The 13,592-nt window shown below is 46.1% G+C and overlaps 1 protein-coding gene and 1 pseudogene across 4 annotated transcripts; one reads left to right on the top strand and one right to left on the bottom strand.

Annotated features, from left to right (window-relative positions):
- Nucleotides 1-3,255: 3,255 nt before the first annotated feature.
- Nucleotides 3,256-11,477, bottom strand: Pom121l2 (POM121 transmembrane nucleoporin like 2). Of its 4 annotated transcripts, XM_031359438.1 has the most exons (3): nt 9,766-11,232; nt 8,846-9,049; nt 3,256-4,281 (listed from the first exon to the last, which is right to left on the bottom strand). In XM_031359438.1, exons 1-3 carry the CDS (start codon nt 11,091-11,093, stop codon nt 4,200-4,202), a joined length of 1,614 nt encoding a protein of 537 aa, XP_031215298.1. In that variant the 5' UTR covers nt 11,094-11,232; the 3' UTR covers nt 3,256-4,199. The 4 variants fall into 4 exon arrangements, with proteins under 4 accessions (XP_031215298.1, XP_031215299.1, XP_031215296.1 ...); XM_031359439.1 differs by lacking the exon at nt 8,846-9,049 and having other exon boundaries at nt 9,766-11,464; XM_031359436.1 differs by having other exon boundaries at nt 8,846-11,232.
- A 1,295-nt stretch (nt 11,478-12,772) lies between these two features.
- Nucleotides 12,773-13,592, top strand: LOC116082534 (annotated as a pseudogene).

The raw sequence follows: 13,592 nt of genomic DNA, 5'->3' as shown, positions 1-13,592 counted from the left end.
CTACATTACCAGAGGCAATCACACAGTTTGTTAGAATCCAGGGATGAAGACATTGACTTTCCAATAATTCTCACCTGCCCTGCACTAAGAAGTTATTAGTGCAGGTCATGGTAGTGCATGCTTTTAACTCCAGTATTCAGAAGGCAGAAATAGGCAGATCTCTACAAGTGGAAGCCAGTCTGGATTACATAGTAAATTGTAGGCCAGCTAGGGCTACAAAGTAAGACACCCCTTCCCCCCCCACAGAGAAAAGAGGTATTTCTGACACAAAGTTGACCAGAATCTCCCTTAATAGTAGATCATCAGGGAGAGTCTAGGGTATTAGTATCAGTGTTCTAAATCCTCTCATATCTTCTTGGACTTGCTGATAAGATAGTCTACAAACCAAAATGACATTAAGAAAGATCTATCACCGACCACCATTAAGGACTTGAAAGATGCATGGGTGGTAGTCACTACCTCACATCCCTTTAATTCTCCTGTTTGACCCATATTCGGGAACGATGACTCCTGGAGAATGACAGTTGACTATGGAGCATTTGACCTAGCAGTAACTGCAATTGGCAGTAGCTGTGCCAAATATGGTATGTATGACATCTGACTTGAGGAAGTCAGTAAGCAGCACTCCTCCAAGACATCAGTCTCTGGTCCCACATTCCTGCCCTGACTTCCCTAGATGATGACTACAAGCTATGAAATGAAATAAACCCTTTCTTTCCCAACGTACTTTTGGTCATTTTTGTTCGGTTTTTCATAGCAATGGAAAACCTAAGAGAGAAACATTGAAGAAAGTTTCTCTCTGTGTTGATCCTCCTTCTTGAAGACTGAATACTGGTTAAAGTTCACTAGGTAGAGTCTCCTTGTCCTCTCTGAACGAGAGAACAGATAACTTTCCACAGTTAACAGAATGTTTCAAGAGCTGCTCCGAAGTGACCTCAAACCTAGTTGACATTAGAGGGTAGGAGCTGAGGGGATATTTCAGTCTCTCTGACCGTAATAGTATAACCTCCAAATATGGTTATTTGGGTGTTGTGAATTTGGTCTAATGCTGCTTATATTATGTTAATCTGGTCCCCAAAATTGCACGAGAATCTACACATCCACAAGTAAGAAACCAAGGGAACCCTGCCCCTAGTTGGTTTTAAAGTTACCAGTGACCAATGGCTGGGCAGGAAGACAGAGGGGAAACTTTTAGGATTCCTGGGCAAGGGATAGAGGAGGAAGGAGAGAGACAGATAGCTACCATACTGGGGGGAAAGAGAGAGACATCAGGCCTGAGACCTGCAGAACACAAAGCAGGCTGATTCCTCTTCTCCTCTGGCAGTTATAACTGCCTGCTGTCAGCAGTGACTCGAGCACCTGGCAATCTATCCTTTAAATGAAGTGGAAATTTCAGGTTTCTTTGGGGACTCAGTTGTGCCATGTGATGTTTTTCTGGAAGCAGTCTTATGAGAGGATGTTTTGCTGAAGCAAACATGTGAAAAGGTGTTTTGCTAAGATAGACACTTGAGAGGACAAGTGACGTTTGAAAAGAGAACCCAACAGACAGTGAATGGGCATTGGCTCACCTTGCACCACTTCGCTGGTCTTCACTGTTTGCATTGATTTGTCTTGTAGTACTTCCTCTGGTCTTTGTCATAATTTCATAGAGAGAAAAGCTACAAAGAACTTCTCGTGGTGTTCTGGTTACTTCTTGCAGTTTCTGTGGACTCATGCTAATTCAGAGGAGCTCTGCAGTTTCTAGATCAAGCTGCTGCTACGGATTCATTCGATGCTTTCCCCCTGGACTGGCCTAATGCTACTGATTTATGTTTGATGTTTTGGACTGGACTGCTGATATCCTGACAATGAAGACTGGAATTGCCTCAAATTACTTCTAAACAGGTCCGCATCCCCCTTGTCCTATTAGCCATCTTTCTCCCCTACCTTTGGTCAGTGGGCTAAAAGGGTGACTGAATCGTTTAAGAACCCTTATTAAAGTGGGTTTTGAAAAGTGTAATTCCTACATTGTAGGTCCTATTTGGGGTGTGCCTTCCCAAGTTTTCCCTGGGCTATTGCAAATTCACAGGAGTTTCCCAAGGAGCTAGTCATTTCAATGTCAGCTCATCTGTGATGAAGTCACATGGCTGGGAAATTTTTCATGTCCTGCCTAGAAGCCAGTAAATAAATCATGAAAAATAATGTGGCAAAGCTGAAACAAAACAAAGAAAGCCTACCATGGAGGTCTGGTGTTACCTCTCTGTCTGATATTAAAAGGAGTGTGGTGATCCTCCAGGGGATCAGTGGTACTGCAAAGTTTTATGGGTGCTGCCATTTTGGTTGTCATAGAGTTGCCTTTAACCAACATGTCAATGAAGTCTCATGGCCTTCGACATCCTTATGATGTCACTAAACAAGATGGCACCATGTCATGTGGCTGTCTCAGTACTGATGGCAAGAGGGTGGCCCAGTCACATGGTTCCCTCCATTTTGACAAGGTAGCCAGGCAAGATGAACAAAAAACACATGGTTCCTTTTCACTTATGGAGAACTTAGCTCCATGATAAAATGAGCCTATCCCCTTAAGATCCCAAGTCCCTGTGAGATTCATGCATCTCACAGAGTAAACGTTGACAGTCACCCCTTTCATTAAGAAGACAAATGTTTAGTTACCTGGTAGGCCCCAAGCAACAAAGACACATGATGAAACTCAGTAGTCTCAACATAAGAAAGATAAGTACGTATGTCTTACCACACGTATTAACTGTGGTCACCAAAGAGATGTCACCTGGAGCTTGACGGGCCTTCCCCCAGCTGCTAGGCACAAGCTGCTGCTGAGAAAGGAATCATGCATTTTGTCCCACTTGAGCATGGCCTAGGCTTTTACTTTCTCTTGTTACATATTTAATAAACTCATTCATTCAAAACCCAAAGTGCTGTTATCAAGGGTCATTCCTGGCTCCGTACAGAAAAGCAGTCCACTATTTTACTGGGTGACTCATACTCCAGGGGTGGAAGCTTATTCCAGCTTCTCCTCTCTCATCTGTGGTAGGTGCTCAGTAAATTATGCCAAACACTGGAAACAGATTTTCGAAAGTAAAATCAGTGCTATATTCAGAAGCAATGAACTCATTGATAAAATGTGTACTAAACAGCAGATGAGTGGACACAACCATACATACTTCAGCAAAATATCACATAAGCCACTAATATGTGCCACTAGCTATGCATAATGTCAAATGGTGTGAAGATACATTAAGAAAAACAAACAAAAAGTAGTTTTTAATAATATTCATTCTTTAATCCAACATACCTCAAAAATTAGCATTTCAACATTTAGTAATATTTTCTGGGCTCAACAGTCACTACAATTAATGGATACACTGATGATGTAGGTCTAAAATGTTCTAGAGCTACTTCTTGCTGCTGCATCCATTACACCCTAAAACAGTAGATTTCATAGTCTGCACACCAGGTTCAGTTCCCAAAAACATCTGTGTGTAGCAATTGTTAGAAGTGTTCTAATAATCACTATAAGAGAACAAAGGTCCCTTTGAGTGCTTCTATATTAAATGAGCCTTTTAGCTTGTAGCTAGATTCTTAAAAAAGAAAAGAGTTAAAATATAGTATTTTTGCCTTTTCGTTTTTATTTCTGAAATGGGTTTTTTTCCTTTGTAGGCTTGGAAACTCTTTATAAGACCAGCTTGGCTTAACTCACAGATCCACCTGCTCCTGCCTACAGCATTCTGGGATTGACAGTGTATATTACCATGCCCAGCTTTAAAAATATGAAATTTAATAAACAGTTAAATAAAAAAGCTATAAAGCACTTACCATTCATAAATTTTTAATTCAATGCTTAACACATACATATACACACACTCACAGAGAAAGAGAGAAAGAGAAAAAGAGAGAGGGAGGGACAGACAGAGGGAGGGAAGGAAAGAGGGAGGGTTTGATTTCTGTTTATGTTTTTTCATATTTGTGCATTTGTAAATGGATATCATTTACTCTAAATATGCTGATTTCCCCACTAAAAGCCTTAACTATCTCAGAAATAGCCCGGCTCTTTTTATCCACCATCCAGGGATTCCAAGAAGTGGTCTCCACTCCTAGATTCTGGTAGCAACAAACTTGTCCACCTATTCAAGATAACACATGAAAGGAAGTTGAATAGATAATAGAAAGGCATGTATTCTTCTCCGAGTCACTGCAGAGAGTCACAGAAGAGACTTGTCCCCACTCAAGACATCTTTCTTGGCCTCTGAGGTCCAGCTCCATCTTCCAAACAGACACTTTTCCCTAAATATCAAATGGATTAAGACTTCAGTTAAACAAGAACATTTCTTAGTTTTCTGAAGCTCTGTTAATTTCTGCTTTTAGAAATTGGGAAAATCAAACCACATAGTCTTCAAGAATGATGTTAGTGATCAAGAACTGAACTTTAGACTTTAGAGTTGCAAGTATTGCTTAGTACATGTCTTTCTCTGAAGACACTGCATGGACACAGTTCAGGGCCCTTGCACCCTGATTTCTGTCTTGGAGACCTGCTGACTCCTCAGGACATATTTCATTTTCTTCTTTTTTTTAAATTTTTTATTGTATTTAATCATTTTGTGTGTACTACTGTGGACATATAGAGGGCAATTCTCTCTCTCTCTCTCTCTCTCTCTCTCTCTCTCACACACACACACACACACACACACATACGCACACACTATACACACACACACACACACACACACACACACACACACACACACACAAGGTCTCATTATGTAGCTGTCCTAGAACTCATTCTGTAGATCAGCCTGTCTCTCTCTGTGCTGGAACTAAAGGCTTCTGACACTATAACTCAATAGTTTTCTCCTTTTAACAAGTGGGTCTTAGGAATCGAATTAAAGTTGTCAGGCTTGGCAGCAAGTCCCTTCACCCACTGAGCCATCTTGCCAGCCCTCCAGAAGAATCTTTCATTTCTTGGATATCTCACTGTCTCCAAACTCTAAGCTTTTCTGAAATTCAAGTCTTTGAGAAATCAAATCCAGAAGATTCAAGAGCCAATTATTTTTACCTTTTATGTTTTCTTGAGGAAACCCAGGATACCCCAGCTATCTTCTGGCTAGGCTCTGTCATATAAGAGGGTTGAACCCTGAGGTGAGGATGAGCTTTGCAATTCCCTGGGGTCATCCAATACACCCGAGCATTAGAAAGGAGCTAGCCAATGCTCTAAGGGACCAACCGAGGAAATCCCAGTCAGAGCCTTTTTGCAAATTCTGCTCCATAACCTTTCCTCACTTTGGATTTTCTCTTTTCTTCCTTCCTTTCTTCCTTCCTTCCTTCCTTCCTTCCTTCCTTCCTTCCTTCCTTCCTCCCTCCCTCCTCCCCTCTACCCCTCTCTCCCTCCTTCCTTTCTTCTTTTGTTTTTTTTGACAAGGTATCAAATATCCCAGCCCCAGGAGGATGGCCTTGAACTTCTGATCCCCTCCTGGCTCTGCATGCAGTTCTTTAGTGCCAGGGACAGAAATCCATGGCTTCATGCATTTTAGGAAGACATTCTACTTACTATTACTCCCACCCCTCCCCATCCTACATTTTTAATGTTTCTGTTACCCAAAAAGTCTCTTACAAACACCCCTAAGTATCCAGTCTTTTCCTATTTTATTTTTTCCTCAAAGAGGAGCCAGAGTAATCTAAAACTCAAGTATAGACCTGCTTCTATGCTGCTCGGTCTATTTCCACAGCTACCCGTTGTATTCAGGATGCTGTCTGCATTATATCGTATGGGTCACAATCATGTCCACCTGTTTCTGCTCACCGTGGTTGTCTATACACAACTGTTTTGGAAGAGATCTCAATACATCTTGGTTACCTTTCTTTCCTGTCTGAGCACATGGTTTGCAATAAGATTATCCACTCTGTTACAACAATGCAGGCAGGCAGAATTTGAGTTGAGGATCACCCATGGTCAAGATAATCCTGTCCACTCTCATTTCTAGGCTCTTGTCCCTTATGTTAGAATCATCAGCTGTTTAACAATTCTAAATTGTTATTGTCCTAAATAGGAATTGTTCTTGACCACTGAATGACCAGGACCAAGAACTGTGCAAGTCATACAACTGTGAACTCCACAAATGCTCAGCCTCCCATGTGAGGAATGGCCATGGCAGGAAGATAACAAGCATCTGTGGAGGAGATAGGTGGGTAGTGTCTAAGGTTTTCTTTCTGTCTTCATTCAGTAAGATATCAATCTTGGGAATGTCTTTAAAAGTTGAAACTGAACTCAGTGGGTTGAGGCACTTGCCACACAAGACTGGTGATAGGAGCTCAGTCCCCAAAACCTGGAACCCACATGGGAGAGGGAGAGAAGCTTACCAGGTAATCCTCTGACCTCAACCATGTGCCACGACACATGTGCCCATGCACACATTATGCAGCCATAATATGGAAACCTTTTAAAGTTGAAACAGGTCTGAGAATGTTAACTAAATGGTGAGGTACTTGCATATGTGAAGTCCTAGGTTCAAGTTCCAATAGCTCACACATACACAAATAGACAGACAGACAGATGAATGCCAACTACCATAGATATTTGGAGTCAGGCATTTCTAACTTTGGTGATTAGAGAATGAGAAGTAGTCACATCCGAAGTCACCAGAGTTTAAAATCTAGTCTCTTCTAAGTGGCTTCAGGCAAATCAACATTTTTTTTTTTCTGCTCTGTTACCTGTATGAGCTTGACAGTAATTCCTGTATCATAGGTTTTTTTCAACAATATATTTTTATTTTATCATTCAATTTAAGGTCAATGACTTTTTCAATTAGATTTTCTCCAAGGTATCCATTAAAAAATAAATGTACCCAAAGAAGCATGTATGCCTTAGTTTGTGTGTGGTGGTTGCTAAGAAGTGCTAAGGAAGATGACCAGCTTACTCATGCACTTCCTACCAGCCTGAGAGCTGGAGTCAGATGATATGCCTGCTGTGTTCACCTTTTGTTGCTTTGTTGCTTGGCCTAAGGGTTTCATGTTTGGCTGACCCTCTTAGAGAAAGATGTGAATATAGAAAGGGCGGATTTGATGAAGCACCAATAAAAATAAAAATGAAATGCTAAGTTTTAGTTTCTGTACTTGGGCATTTGCAGTTCCTAGCATGGTCTGTGGTGTAGGGACAAGAAAGAAGGCTTCAGCATCCTGGCCATTCCATTTTTCTCTGCTGCCTTCCGGCTGGCTCCCTGGGAATCCATCCTCTAAGGTCACACTGCAGCTGTGCACTGAGGGTGAATCACCCCTGCAGCCTGAAGCAATGCTCTTTGATCCCATCAGCCAAACCACAGATGGACATTTATGCAATTGAAATTTGGCTCTGACAACTTCATACCGCCTCCAAACCTAACACCACACACACCAGAAACTAACAGTGAGAAGATTAAGTCTCCCTGAAGGCCAAGCAGAGGGCAGCAAGTGGAAAGCTAGTAGTAGAAAGAGGGATTGGCCTGCTTTGATCCCGGAGGGAACTGGCCACGAGCCTCCCTTCCTGTCCTGAGGGATGACCGTCCTTTCAGGTATGACAGGATGAATCTTCATTAGTGAGTCTTATACATTAAGTTGACCTAATGAAGGATGGGGCTAAGCCACTACCTCCTTGGGAAAAGACTGGATCGGCTTTATAGAGAAGGTGGGGCAAGGAGCAACACACAAAAAAAATCCTCAGAGATAATCTTGATCCTCAAGAACAGGCTGAACACAGATCAGATCACACCCAGACACTCCCAGGAAACCCTCCCCCACACCCTCCAGAGAAACAAACATGGAGTACTTGGTGTCTCTGTAAGATTAAAGACAGTCAAGCACTTCTTAGAGCCCCAATACAGAGAGGCTAAGATGTAGAATCAACCTGTCTCCTCCACAGATGCTTGTTATCTTCCTGCCATGGCCATTCCTCACATGGGAGGCTGTGCATTTGTGGAGCTCACAGAGAGGAGTGTATGGAAAGGGCATCAGAGTTTCTACACTGCTTCTGTGGTTTTAGGTTCACGTAGCCTCATTCTCTGCCAGCACTTGATGACACATTGGTGGTCTATCTTCTTGGAAGACTTAGATTATGACACCTACAGCTTTCACTTTTGGTCTTGTTTGTTATAGGGAGTTAAAAGAGACCAAGGCTCTTTGTTGCAGTGTGACAGAGTGGGCTATTTCTTGTAAGTGTGATGTTTTCGGGAGCGCCCTGGCTCCCGATTCCTTAGGGTTTTTGATTTTGTACCAATACAGAATGAAGGTTCCAATGTTCTGAAAGGATCTCTCCCCACAGAACCCTGCACAGTTGGAGAGGACATCCCAATGCCAAGACTGCTACCCGACTTAATTGCTCCAGGTACAGGGGTACTCTGAGCAAAGGGGACCAGGGAGGGGGCCCCAGACATGATCTTTCTTGCAGGAATGCCAGCCAAAGGTGTGATCTGCTTAGGAGGGCCCTGCATGCTCTGGTTCCAGCATTGCACAAAGGGAGCTAGGGTGCTTGGGGTCACACTCTGTCTTGCTCCTGAAGTGCTCCTTTGTGGGGCAGCCACAATGACCTCAGGCTCCCCACAATCCATAGGGGTCACTAATCCTCCAAAAGCAAAAGGTCTCGGGGCTGTGCTGCCAAATACTGAACTGTAGGTCAGACTCTGGTGGTTCTGCCTGACAACCCTAAGAGCAGCTGAACTAGCTTTGCTGAATGGAAACCCAGCCAGAGGACTGCCAAAGCCTGGCTGGTCGGTGGCAGGAGTGTGGGTCATGGGAGCTGAAGATGTCAACCCCCCACAAGCTGGCTGTGTGGCCTTGCTAAGGACCAGTTGAGCAGGTGATAACATCTGGGTTGGGGACACACCTGAGTTGTCTGAAAGGAAAGAGGTACTGAAGCTTTGGGCAGGAGCTAGTTGGAGAGAAGACTGCTTTCGCCCATCTATGGCCCCAGGCGAAGGTTGAGAAGTATTTCTTTGGGATGGTGGAAAAGGTGTCTTTGGGCTTGACTGCACAGATGCTGTGAGAGCTGAAGTCACCTTGGAGGGGCTTGAGGTCACAGGATGCTGGTCTGTGGATGATAAGGCCAAAGTTGCTAGAGGGTTGCCTACCCCCTTCAGTTTACCAGTGCTTCTAAGAGGCGATATCTTGATGGCACTAGTAAGAACCTGGCTAAAGATAGTGACAGTGTGTACAGTGGGGATCCTGGGGCATTGGGAAGAGGAAAGTAAATCAGTGGTTGAGGGAAAATCCTGGGAAGCTCCAAGCAGGAAAGTATCGCAAGAAGGGACAGAGGAAGAGTTGCCTGTGGTGCTGGTCACTATGTTCAAATCCACACCAGGATCTTTGGATTTGCTGGCTGGAATAGCAGATGTAACCACACAGGGAGCTGTGCTGGCTAGGCTCTGGAAAAGATGGGTAGAATCAAAACTCAGTGAAGGAGAGGGCTGCCCGGTGGACACAGGAGCTGTCTCAGACATAGTTTTAAGTGGTTCTATACTGTTCTGTGCAGGCTTGAAGGTGGGCCTTAAGCTACCTGGAGTTGTGGAGAGAGAAGAGCTTGAAGATGCCTCAGCCATGACAGAAATTCTGGAGTATGACGCAGTTCTAACCTCAGTACTGTGCACAGACCCCCAAATAGGTTTTAATGCCAAGTGAGCAGACCTGTCCACAGGAAGTACAGAAGCAGGAAGATGGAGAATTGGACCACTCACCACCTCAACCAAAGCACTGTGTGTGGTGGGTGCTGTGGGGATAATGACAGGTGAGTGTGGGGGCACAGCAGACCTGTGAGCCTGAGGGATTGAAGATGGCCAGGTGGAATCAGTGACTGGTGTTGTGGGAGAGCTTGGAGACGCCTGGATGGAAGCAACTGAGGGTTTGGAGTCTGAAGAGATGCCTTGAGTGTGCTCTAACTGTGAGCACCCATGTGGGGCAGGCATATTCTTTAAGCTTTCAAGCTGAGGCTTCACGTGGGTACTAAGTACTGTCTCAGAAGACGACGGACGGAGAGACAAGGGAGGCTGAATTCCAACCCTGATCTCTGGAATGGAGTCTCTGGCTGCCCCAGTTGTAGCTTCTGGGGTTTGGTAGCTCGGTACAGCTTGCCCCTCTAATCTTGGGTCATCTTCAGTGACAACAGGACCTTGCTGGCAAGGTACAGTCAGCAGGTGCCTAGAACCGGATCGCAGTCGAGGAATCTTCCCATTTAGCTGCCCAGAGCTCCTGGGTGTGACGAAGAGGTGAGAATTAGGACTTTTTCCTGTCTTTTTCAATGGCCATTCTGGAGTCTGGACTGACGTCTTGGAAAAATGTCTCTTCCAAGATTCTGAGAGATCTCTAGAAGAGCTATAAGAGCTGGTAATAGCATTTCTTTTTGTGCTGGGGGGGCCTTGGGTATGTATGCTGGCCAAGAGGGCCACAGAGGAGCAACTGGACCTCTTACATTTATGATCTGAGCTCTGGACCTGGGGGCTCCTTTTCAGAGACCCAGGCCTGGCCACAAATGAAACAGTGGCCCCACTTTTCAACAGGGGCTTAAAGGCGGACCATATGGTGGCCGAATGCCTTTGACTGTCGGAACTGTCAGGGAACAGTGGCTCTTCCCACCTGGCTATGCCCTTCCTTCGCTCGAGGAGGGCCCTCAGCACCGGGTCCTTTACACAAGACCCTGGTGGCTCCTCTGAAGGCCCAGCGGAGTTCACCACTCTCGAGACTGGGAACAAGGGCCGTTGTCTCCGCTCAGGAGGCGAGATCTTGACTGTCACCGGACTCCATGTGGCCCGAGGGTGACGAAGGGACCAAATATTACGCTTCAGGTAACTTTCCCACCAGTCTGAAGGAAGAGAGCCCATGATGGGGTTCTGTGGCCTCTTCATGGGAAAGCGCCTCCAGGCCTCACTGACGAAAGCGGCAGGGTTGGCGGGATCCCAGTTGGGCGGCCTCCGGGCCGGCCTGTGTCTCCGGGCGGGCTGGGCGCGGTGGACGTGCTGCACACGGTGGACCTGGTAGAGGGGCCTAGCAGGTCGGCGGGTCGCAGGCTTCTCCCGTGCGTCTGCACGTCCCTGTGCTGGGGACCGCGGCGAGGACCCCGCTTTGCCCAGGTAGCTGCCCATGCTGAGAGGCGCGGACGGGCGGTGACTTCTAGCCCCGTTTCCACTTCGGATGCTTCGGACCTCGGCGGAGGTGGCCGAATCCGGGCATCCGCTGCTCGAGTGACGGTTGAGCCAAGAACGCCAGAAAAGCGCGAGGGAACCGGGGAGCTGGCGACACGCGGGCCTCGGCAACCACATCAGCCGGCTCTGGAATCTGCGGTCTGAGCGCCATCCTGGCAGAGCTCAAGGGGGCTCGGTGTCCAGCATCCAGGCAGGACCGGGCCTGGGATCTGGATGCGCACTGGCGCGCATCCCAGTTTCCCAAACTCTGAGCTGGGAGAGACTCTGAGCAATTTGAATCCCTTCACCGTACTTGAAGATGGGACGAGCGGGTGTGCTCGAGAGGACACAGGACAAGAGAGCACGGTGGAACTGTTTAGGCAGGCTACAGGGCATTGTGACCTGTCAGTGGGAAAGGCAGCGACCGACTGAGAGTAACTTCTGTGAGTTCTATCAGGGCCTCCTCGCGGCCAAACCCAGCATCGTACTTTCAGTGGGTAAAGCTAGGATTAGTAAGTAACCTTGCACCATGGCGGGAAAGGGTCAATTTAGAAGACACTTGGAGCTCCTCTGCCCTACAAACCTCTATTTACTTGCAGAATTAGTGTGTTGAACAGCTTGGTAGGAGTTGAAGGAAAGTTTCACTCTACACCCTTATACTAGCCAATGGACTTGGTATCAAAGAATTCTGCCTGGCCATGAGCTAGAATCTCAAATTCCACCCGAAACAAAACAAGTCGCTAACCAAGCACTTTCTCAAGACAATATGACAAGCAAGATGGCCAAGTCTGAGCATCCACTTGGTGGGAGGAGCGAGCTAACTCCCACAAGCTGTCCCCTGAGCTCCGAAAACATAATATAGCAATAGCATGCACGCACGTGCGCGCGCACACACACACACACACAATGTATACACAAAATGTTATTTTTTAAATTTTAAGGTGGAGAGCCTATACATGAACATGAATGTATCCCAAACATACACAAAGCTACTATAAGATATTCAGAAAATATAGAAAGTATGAATATCTATGTATCAACAATAGAACATCTACAAATATTGAACAGTTCTAGAAGATCACACTGAGATGCCCCTGGCATATAAACCGGGTAAGAATAAAGAGAGATGTATCCAACTATGAAGTGTCCCCAAGAGGAATAGAGGAACTGGGGAAGAAGGTGAACTAGAATCTGAGTGAGGGTGACTGAATGGGACATACGTTTTATTTACAATGTATCCTGACAACATACAACTGTAGGAGTCCACCACACATGTAGTGAAGCAGAGTATGCACACCCACAGGAATGATTGCTGGTTGCTTAAGACTGGGGCAGAAGAAAGAATAAAGGAGAGAACAGAAAGGTAGCAACATAATGATGTACGTGAGTGTGTGTGTATGTGTGTGTGCGTGTGAGTGTGTATACAGTGTATGTGTGTGTTATTGTTGTTATCTTTTGTTTTGTTTTTGTTTTTGTTTTGAGACAGAGTTTCTCTAAGTAGCCCTGGATTTTCTGGAACTCACTCTGTATAGACCAGGCTGCCCTTGAACTCATAAGAGACCCACTTACCTCTGCCTTCTGAGTGCTGTGATAAAAGGTGTGCAGAAAAGTAGAGGCCTCAGGCCACAGAGAAGGGGAAGGGAGGAGGAGAGAGGGAGCAAGAGGTGAGAGTAAAGACAAGAAGTTAAGAGTAAGAGTAAAGGAGGTAGTGGCTGCTCCGGGAACACCAGGGGAAATGATGCCTGAAAGGCTCATGTAGGTTTCTTTCAAACCTCGCTAATGTCCAGACTCAAGTACTAGATCTATGGAGCCCACCAGAAACTGTCCACTGTTCGGAGGCCCCTTCTCCGCCATCCTGCCCTCAGGGGCCATTGATGTGAGTGACCTCCGACCGGTGCCAGACAACCAAGAAGTTTTCTGCCATCCTGTGACCGACCAGAATCTGATCATAGAACTTCTGGAGCTGCAGGCCCACGTGCTGGGCGAAGCGGCTGCGCGGTACCATTTTGAGGACGTTGGCGGGGTGCAGGGGGCTAGGACTGTGCACGTGCCATCTGTGCAGCCTCTCTGTTTGGAGAACTTATCCCTGAGAGGCTGTGTCAAGATGCCTGGTTCCTTTCTGGCAAGCAGCAGGTGGCAAAGGATGTCACACTGCATCAGGCCTTGCTTCGGCTGCCCCAGTATCAGACTGATCTTTTGCTCACCTTCAACCAGCCCCCGTGTCGAAGCAGGTCTCTTGGCCCTGAAAATCTGTCATGTCCACCTTGGAGCCTGGGTAACTTTGAACAACTGGTAACTAGTTTGACTCTTCATGATCCCAACCTCTTTGGTCCCCAGTAAAGACGGCTGGAACACAAAGGGCTGCTGAGGACTCAGGGACCCAGTTTTGAGAGGGGGAGTTTCTTTCTGCTTCTTCCCTGGATGTAAACATAAGACACCTCCTCTGCAGAAATAAACTTG

Source organism: Mastomys coucha, unplaced genomic scaffold (genome assembly GCF_008632895.1).
Source record: "Mastomys coucha isolate ucsf_1 unplaced genomic scaffold, UCSF_Mcou_1 pScaffold7, whole genome shotgun sequence".
In the NCBI taxonomy this organism is placed as follows: domain Eukaryota; kingdom Metazoa; phylum Chordata; class Mammalia; order Rodentia; family Muridae; genus Mastomys; species Mastomys coucha.
Note: the sequence above shows the minus strand (reverse complement) of the source record. Positions and strands in the feature narration are given on the sequence as shown.

Coding starts and splice junctions, on each gene's coding strand:
- Pom121l2 (XM_031359435.1), bottom strand. CDS start 11,270: ATGTGGTTGCCGAGGCCCGCGTGTCGCCAGCTCCCCGGTTCCCTCGCG.